General features: G+C 49.0%; 1 protein-coding gene across 1 annotated transcript in view; it reads left to right on the top strand.

The window, feature by feature from the left end:
* The first annotated feature begins 483 nt into the window (after positions 1 to 483).
* LOC101656343 (ornithine decarboxylase antizyme 1-like) overlaps positions 484 to 9,161 on the top strand; it is a 9,511-nt gene continuing 833 nt past the window's right edge. The window contains exon 1 of the mRNA XM_045298194.1: positions 484 to 613. Coding sequence (XP_045154129.1) covers positions 484 to 613 — 130 coding nt within the window. The remainder of the gene's footprint in view (positions 614 to 9,161) is intronic.

Genomic DNA, 9,161 nt, shown 5'->3' on the forward strand with positions numbered 1-9,161 from the left:
CTCATGAGTGGCCTGGGAGTAGAGAAACGACAGCGTGATGGAGTGTCAGTGGAACCATGACTGTCCTGAGATGGAGCAACATAAAGCATTCCTTCCGTGACGCTTGGCCTTCTTGGCCCGCCCTCTCTGGCCTAGTTTAGTGGGCAATCAATCTCCCCGGAGCCACTCTGACCTGCGGCTGCTGTCTCCATAGGGGTGCCGCGACAGGCTGCTCTGCCACTGTGGGCTTTCTGGGGTGGTTTACCTCCGTGTTTGCTTCTCCACGCTGAAAGAATTCACGCAGCGGAAGCACTTTTGAAATCCAGGTAACTTTTATGCGGGAGAGGGACGTTTCGGGGGATACAGTCTCAGAGAGTACACGCTATCCCTGGAAATCGTGCAAGGCTGCATGGTGGGGGCCGTGGGAAAGTTCAAGACTGAAAATGGTCACTTGAGGGGATCGCAAAAGAGTACACAGCACCAAAAGAATTCCTGGACCCGAGCATGAAAAACCGCGAGAGTGCGGGCCCCATAGAGCACGCAGGAGCCGCGCATGCGGGAGAAATCTCACCCTCCTGCTACCTGCAAGCAAGGGGTCACCTGACCAAGAGGGTGCAGCCTTGCCCTGAGTCTGGTATTTATCCCCTCCTATGCCCATGGGCTGGGGAGGGGTGGTTGAGGGTATTGGCTAATCTTATTGTCTGAGTGTAACCACAGCTGTGTGGGGTCATGTGCCTAGATTGTGGCCAGGTTTAGCTTCACCTGCGCCTAGGTAGACTTAGTCTGCGCATGCTCTGTTCTGGATTTTCCCATCGCTGCCTAATTAGTGTGCCTGATTGCTTTGCAACTCCACTTATGGTGGCAGTGCCAGCCGATTTTCGTGTAGTGTAGGCATTTGGTGGAGACAACCCCTTCATCCCTAATCTAGCTACTTGTCACAACTGCCCAATTGACCCTGCTTCTCCTGACTAAGAGATAGGGTGATTAATCCAGGCTGGTGCAGAGGGTAGAGGGTAGAGGAGGAGGCTGGGGGTGGGGGAGTGAGTTGGCCACTGGAGGACATGGCAGTGACCTTGGGTTCGTGAGGAGGGCCTGGGCCAATGTGGAGAGATGGGGAAAGAAGCAGCAGCCCCACTGAGCTTTTGAAGGGCTGTCTGATCTTGACGGTGAAGAAGGAGAATCAGTCAGAGGGATCTGGACTTGCACCTGCAGGGAACCATAACGCCATCCATCTGTGACGAGTTGTGTGGCTATGCAGGGCAGCTCTTCTCTCTCTTACGCTCGTGTATTCATTCATTCATTCATTCATTCATTCATTCATTCATTCATTCTTTTATTCTCATCAAAATACAAAGAGCACAAACATTTGACCTGTTTCATGTGTGCAGTTCAATTAAGTCAGTTATATCAATATCACTTATTTTCTATGGCCAATTTTTCCATCGCCCCAAAGGTAGAAATAGGCTACATGTCATCAATGGATGAACGGAGAAACAACAGGTGGTATACCCATGCTGTGGTTAGGTGTCCTTGTGTCTGTTCCGGCTCACAGAGACCGGAAACACTGCCTAGTGCTGGCCCATCCTCACAGTTATTCTGATGTCCGAGCCCATTGCTCCAGCCCATGTCCATCCACCTCCTTGAGGGGTGTCTTCTTTTTCATTGCCCCTCCACTTGGCCCTGCCAAGCATGATGTCCTTTCCCAGAGATTGGCCTCTCCTGACAATATGCCCAAAGTACACGAGACGAGGTCTCCCCATCCTTTCCTCCAAGGAGCATTCTGGCTGTACTGCTTCCAACACCATTTGTACGTTCCTCTGGCAGTCCGTGATGCCTTGAAGCTTCTTCAGCAGCACCACGATTCCGATACATTGATTTGCCTTCAGTCTTCCTCATTCAACAGTCAACTTTCACAGGTCTGTGAGGTGACTGAAAATGCGCTGGTGTGGGTCAGGTGCGCCGTGGTCCTCAGGATCACATCCTTGCTTTTCAACTCAATAGAGGGGTCTTGTGCAGGAGATTTACCCACTAGAGTGTCATTTGATCTCTTGACTGCTGAGTCCATAACCATTGACCATTGTGGAACCTTTGTGAATCTGAGCAAGACAAAGTCCTGGACAACTCCAGTCTTCTCTCTGTTGATCGTGATGTTACTCACCTGTTGGTCCCGTGGTGAGGATTTTTTGTTTTATTTTCTTTCCATTGAGTTGCAATCCAATCTGAAGACAGAAATCCTTTATCTTCCTCAGCAAGTGCTTCTCAGTAAGTGCATTTTCCATGCAATGGAATATTACTCAGTTGTAAAGAGAACCGAGGTCCTGATGCATCAAACCTTGAAGAAACTGTGCTGAGTGCTAGCCCTCTTTCTTAAATCTTCATTTTGGTCGGTCCCTGAATTATCTGACTGAACTGGCTTCCTCTTCTGCTTCCAGTTGTTCATGGATGCAGAGACTAAACCTGAGCACTTAGCCTCGGCTACTTGAATAAGTGGTTCTGAAAGTGCGGTCCTTGGACCAGCAACCTAAGCATCCCCCGGGGTGTCAGTTTCCGAGGGCTTTCATAAAGAGGGGTATGAAACTGGGAGCCTGAAAGCAAACAAACAAATGAGGAATTCATCCTCTCATAGTTCTAGAGTTGTGAAATCCCCAAACCAAGAGGTGGCCAGGTCCATGCTCCCTCTGGAGCCCCTGGGAGGAGACCCCCTGGACTCTTGCAGGCTTCTGGTGCTTAGTGGTGGTCCTTGGCTCTCCTGCTGGTATATGCATCAATCCCACTTCTGCCTCTTCATGTGATATGTTTGAAGGGGGGTGCGGTTGGCATAATTCAACCCAGGAGGCCCGGGAACATGTTAGAGCTACAAATTCTCAGGCTCCATCTCAGAACTGAGTCACGGACCCTGGGGGTGGGCTCAGCGACTCTTCTTGTTACAAGCCCTCCAGGTGGACGCATGCTAGACTTGGAGGATAATTGCTTCCAATGAAAGAATGCCTCTCCTGGGAACCGTTACTCACAGGTTTTTGCAATGTTGGAAGCAGCATCTTCAGAAGAGTTTGTAGAAACAGACTGCTGGGCCCCAGCCCCAAGGTTATTGATTCAAAACAGCCACACGGAGGCCAGACAATCTGCGTTTTCAACACGTTCTCAAGGACCCCGGGGGGGGGGGGTAATGCACTAGTGAAGGGTCCCCTGCTCCCCTCAAGGTTAGCGGTTCCAGCCCACCCACTGACTCAGGAAGAGAAAGACTTGGTGGTCTGTCTCCCTGAAGGTTACAGCCACGAAAACCTCAAAGCAGTGCACGGTGTCTTATGGAGTTGTTGGGATTAAGAACTGACTAGACGGCACCTCCCAACCATCACATTTCCAGGTGATGCTGAAGCTGCTGCCTGGCCTGGGATCAGCATGCTACATGCACTCCTCTGGCCACAGCAGGCCTGTCACTTTGGAGCCAGTTCCTTCACTGCAAGAACGGACTGGTCCCTGTGTCCTAGAACAGTTCCTTGCCCCCCTGGAGTTGTGCTGTGGTGTTTGGGCATCTACCACTCCCACCCCGGAGTTTGGTCGCAGTCCTGGATGCCCCTAAGTCAGGTTCAAGCTGGAGGTGGGAACAGCTCCTGTCACCAACAGCCCAGAGCTGGTTGGGCCTGTGTCTGGCCGGGCCTCTGTCTCCACCTGTATTTCTGAACCACGTCGGCCGCTGGTCTGAGGATATTCAAGAAGCCCCAAACCAACATCTGGTCTCAGTCTCATTCCGTGACTGCTGGAGAAATCTTGTCTCAACTCTGCCTTAGCTTGCTTCCAGGTATCTGAGTGTTCTTGGGACTCCGGTCTCATGCATCTCTAGGTCCTTGATAGAATTTCTGCTTGTGAGCCCAGGTGCTGTGGCCAAGACTCCTGGACGAACTGTCTGATTCACTGATCCCCGCCTCCTGCATTCACAATTTCTGAGTGTGGTCCACTGGGAGGTGAGCCCCAGCCACTTTGATGTTCACTGTGACCTCCTGAGTACCTGGGCCACCAAAAGTCACCCTCCACACATCCCTGTGCCCACTGGATGGGCACCCAGCACCAACATCCCAATGGACAGTCTAGCCCCAGGTTCTCTCACCTCTTAGCCTTCCCCACCTGGTGGCAGGCACTTTCTCTAGACAGGACTGCGTCCTGGTATGTGCCCGGGCCCCAGGCCTTCATTCCTGGGGTGAAGTGCAGAGTTGTTAACCTCCATGTAGCTGTGGCCATGGAAGGCTGGGCTGAGCTATTCACTGAACTGCCAAGTCTTTATGACTAAGGACAGGTGGTGGATTTTTACTGCATTGTTATCAATTATAGGGGTTCATCAGCAATTGCTGGCTGCGAATGAGGGGAATGAAGAAGCCTATGGTTTGGGTCCTAATTTGTTTGGTTTGGGGCTGGACCCCAAGCTCAGGAACCACAGTAATTAGCCCAGCTGCAGAATTGGGCAAGTGCACCACATGCCTGTCATTGCTCCAGGGGGCGGGGTTGGCACCAGACCCCCTGGCTCTAACAAGGGCTTTTGTCAGCTTGATGGGCTGTGGTGGCAGCTGCGGATATGGAGGGGCCAGAGCTTAGATTCCCCTGCCTTCCCTCCACACTCCCTCTCCTGCCCCTTTTGGCACAGGGAAATGCCCCAGCGCTGAGTCTGGGGGTGAGGGTTCAGGAGGAGTCCTCGCACCAGGATGCCAAGGAGAAGGGTTGGCACAGCATTTGATGGCGATGTTGGGGCTTGGAGTTGGCTGAGTAGGGTCCAGTAGAGAGGAAAGGGCATTGCAGCCACCTGCCAATGGATGTTGTGCTTAGGCTCCGAGTTCTGGAGAGGCAGCACCTGCAGTTTGCTAAGCCAACCAGAAAATGCACCCAGCAGCTATGGTGGGAAGCACAGGCAAGAGTCAGAGCCACGAGGGCGTGGGTCCATCGAGAGGGGCTGTGTCTGCCTCTGGCAGGGGTGGGTGGGAGGCTCTCTTCCCATGGGGGGGCTCTGCAGTGTCATCGGGAAGGGCATGCGCTTTGTCTGCCACTTGAGTGTGATTGAAGGCAAGGCCTGTCATGACGCTGGAGCTACAAGTTGTGGGAGACAGGTGCACCAGGATGCACCCCACAGCTTTTGTGGGGCTCTGGGGAAGGCATTTCTACTCTCGCTGCCCTCTGACCGTCTCAATCTCGACACATACCCCTGCTCTGTTTACCAGCGTGGACCTAATGTTAGCGCCTCCTCCCTGGGACAGAGTGGATTCTGTGTACTGCAGTGTCCAGACGCTGTCCCATGTCGCTGGCTCATGCTCTTTCTTTGCTTTAAATCGTACAAGGAACTAACAGCCGGAAGGATTTAGGGCAGAAATAGAGCACACTCTCCCTAAGAACACAGGGGAGGGCTGGCAAAGAAAGAAATGACTGAGGAAAGCCAAATAGAGTTGAGCTGGAGCTGACCTTTTTGGAGGCTCCTGGGATATTTACGGCTACTCAGAGGAGTAGATTTAGCCCCGGTGGCACAATGGTTACATGGTCTCTGGTAAATGAAAGCTTGGCAGTTTACACCTTCCCAGTTGTGGTGTAGTGGTTACTCGTTGGTCTATGATTCACATGGTTGGCAGTTCGAAGCCACCAGCAGCCCTGAAGACTGGGCTTTGTACTCCTGTCAGCAGTCACAGTCTCAGACACCCACAGTGGAGTCTCCAGGAGTCAGGGTCGACTCGCTGGCAGTCAGTTTGGTTTGGTTTGGTTTGGAGTAGTTCTACAGAAGAAAGACTTGGCCATCCCGTCCCCCAAAATATTACAGGCTAGGAAAACTATGAAGGCAGCTCTGTTCTGTTCTGTGATCTCAGAAGAGATCCATGGCACCTAACACCAACGAGTAGATGGGTGCTCAGATGCCAACGTCTCAGTGGCTGGCAGTTCCTTCTTTAGTTGAGATTGTCTTATTACATTTTGTCTACACAGTACCTCTTTATGCCAGAAGAGAGCAGAGGGCCATTAAGTCAGGAATATGAGAGCAGAGATGGTATCAGTTTGATGGTTGCAGTATCGCTGACTCAACTAATGGTTTCCCCCACCCCCAATGGCCTCTTCGACATACAAAAACTGGACAATGGAAAAAGAAGACAGAAGAAAAATGGATGACTGGGAGTCTAGGTGTTGGTGAAGCGTATTGAATCGACCATGGACTTCCAGAAGAATAAACAAATCAGTCTTAGAAGAAACATGACCAGAATGCTCCTTAGACCCAAGGATGGAGAGCGAGGCTTCATCTTGCTTACTTTGGGCACACTCTCCAGAAAGACCAATTGCTAATAAAAGACATCCTGTTTGGAAAAGTAGTCAGTCAGCAAAAATGAGGGAAACCCGGATGGAGATGGACTAGCACAAGAACCACAACAGTGGACTCAGACATACCAGGGATCATGAGGCTGACACAGGAGCAGACAGTATGATGCTCTTCCATACGGCTACCATGCGTTGGAGTGGACTTGACAGCTACTAACTACAGCAACAACACACAACATGAGGCTAGAGGGAGAGCAGTATTAGGACTTTGCCTGACTTCAATCTAACCCTTCTATGCCTCTCCCAGGTAGAGGTCTGTTGGCTATACTTCCCATCAGCAAGATGAGAGGATGCTGCTTTTCCAAGCTGATGGTAAGTAGAAGCACTTGACTCTGTGTCTTGACATTTCCAGAGAGTCTGAATGGGCCAAGGAAGAGGCAGTGGGGAAGATAAAATACTTGAAAGATAAAATCTTGAAAGATGAACAGTGCAGTGAGAGCTCAAGAAAGAAGTGGGAATCATAGTTGCAGCAAGAGTTAAAAGACCAGGTTTTCTATTCTATTGAAGAATCCTGATTAAAAGGGAGGAAAATGCAGGATAGATTTCAAATTCTCATAGAATTTTGGAGTCATGGTGGCTGGTTGAACCCCCAAAACTATTGCCCTGTGATAATCTTTAAATACTAAACCAAAAATATCCCTTCAAAATTTCCTAAAACCAAAAAATTATTTAGCTTAACTATTAAAGATTGTCTGCATTGGGTATTATGTTTTTCTTAGATCTGTCTGTAGAGACCATTAATTACTTTTTTGCAAGTCCAGGTCATAGCTGAGAGCAATTAAAACAAGCCCATGAGAACCAAAGTAAGACCATATTATGCATATCCCACTTTAATTTAGAGGATGTAGCAAGAATAGATTTGACATGCATTGAACACCAATGACAGAAGACCAGACCTGTTGTGGAGTGACATCAAGGACATCGTATATAAAGAAGGAAAAGGGTCCTTAAAAGACAGGGAAGAAATAAAAGACCACGATGGCTAGCAGAAGAGACTGGACGTGGCTCTTGAATGGAGAGTAGCGGGAGCAAATGGAAGAACTGATGAGGCTGAAAACTGAGGAGAGGATTACAGAGGATGACTGGGAAGACAAAGTGTAATGAAAGATGCCCAGACCTGTAGTTAGAAAGCCTAAAGGGCAGAGTGAGCATAGCATGTATCAAGCTGAAAGAACCAAAGAAGAAACTCAAGCCTTGAGTTCCAATATTGAAGGATTCTAAGGGCAAAATATCATATGAATGTTTCAGGAGGACTCAAAAGAAGATGGAAGGAATACACGTAGTTACTGTAGAAAATATAACTGGTTGATGTTCAACTATTTGGGGTGGGAGCATGTGATCACGAACAGATGGTGTGGAAGGAAAGAGTCCAAGCAGGAGATGGTGTAAGGCGTTGGTGTACAACACTGACGGAGACATCTCTACAAATGAATGCAACTCAGACAGCGCTCGGTTGTTTAGGCCAAGAAATCTGGAAGACAGCCACCTGGCCATCCAACTGAAAGAGATCCGTATTTGTGCCCATTCCAAAGGCAGGGAATACCTAGCAACATGATTATTATCTCAGGCAAGCAACATTTTGGTAAAGATACTTTTAAAATCATGCATCAGTCCATTTACAGAAATTCAAGCTGACAGAAATACATTGCCAGAAACACAAGCTGAAGCCACAAGAGGGTGTGGAAAGAGGGAAACCAATGGTGATGTCAGATGGATCTTGGCTGAAAGTATAGAGTACCAGAAAGATATTTATCTGTGTTTCCTTGGCTGTGAAAAGGCATTTGTAGGGACCTTACAAGTGATGGAGTGCATACGAAGAGCAGGAACTCCAGAACACTCACTGTGCTCACACGGTACCGGTACTTAGAACACGGAGCTCCCTCCTGCATGGTTTCGAATCAGGAAATGTGTGTGTCATGTTGGTCTCCTGTCACCATGTTTATCCAATCTAGAGGCTGAGCAAATAATCTGAGAAGGTGGACTGTGTGAAGAATTCAGCATCAGGATGGGAGGAAATCTCATTAACAACCGAGGATATGCAGATGACACAACCTTGCATGCTGAAAGGGAAGAGGACTTGAAGCCCAGACCTAATGAAGACCAAAGACTATAGCCTGCAGCACGAATCACATCTCAGTACAAAGAAATTCCTCACAAGTGGATCAGTGAGCAAAAGCATGGTGAATGAAGAAACTTGCAGTTGTCACGATTTTCATGTCACTCGGGTCCCCATGCAATTACTGTCTGCGAAGTAGCCTTTTTAAAGTTTTAAAATGGTTTGACCACTGTGGAAAACAATATGGTGTGTCCTTAAAAGTTGGAAAAAGAAGTACCATATAACCCATCAATTCCAATATTTGGCATATACTCTAGAGAAATAAGAGCCAGGGTATGAATAGATGCCTGCACACCAGCACTACTCAAAATAGCAAAAGATGGAAGCCACGTCAATTCCATTCACTTGGGGGGAGGGGAAGGCAATGGAGGAAGACAGGGAGGAAAACAAGAAGGCCGAAGGCAGGGAGGAAAACAAGAAGGAGTTGAAAAGCAGTTGTCTTGGCAAGGCTGCCGAGCCAGGAGGCGTATCATACAGCCCCAGCCAAACCGCCAGCCTCCAAGCAGACTCCTCAAGATGCAACAAACACGGAGCTTTGAAGCTGTATAAAGGTCATTGTCATCACCAGCAATATTTTCCGAAAATTTGCCCCAAAGAATGGATATGGAAAAAACCACTAGGTTCATAACTAAACATGGAACCAAAAACGACATCCTATAGGTGTAGCTGTCAGGAATGTTCCAGTCCTTTCCCTGGTGGTATTTTCGAATGCTTCGTTGCTTCAAGTGGG

Source organism: Echinops telfairi, unplaced genomic scaffold, assembly GCF_000313985.2.
Source record: "Echinops telfairi isolate 266 unplaced genomic scaffold, ASM31398v2 ScPeMD7_7424;HRSCAF=8462, whole genome shotgun sequence".
In the NCBI taxonomy this organism is placed as follows: Eukaryota; Metazoa; Chordata; class Mammalia; order Afrosoricida; family Tenrecidae; genus Echinops; species Echinops telfairi.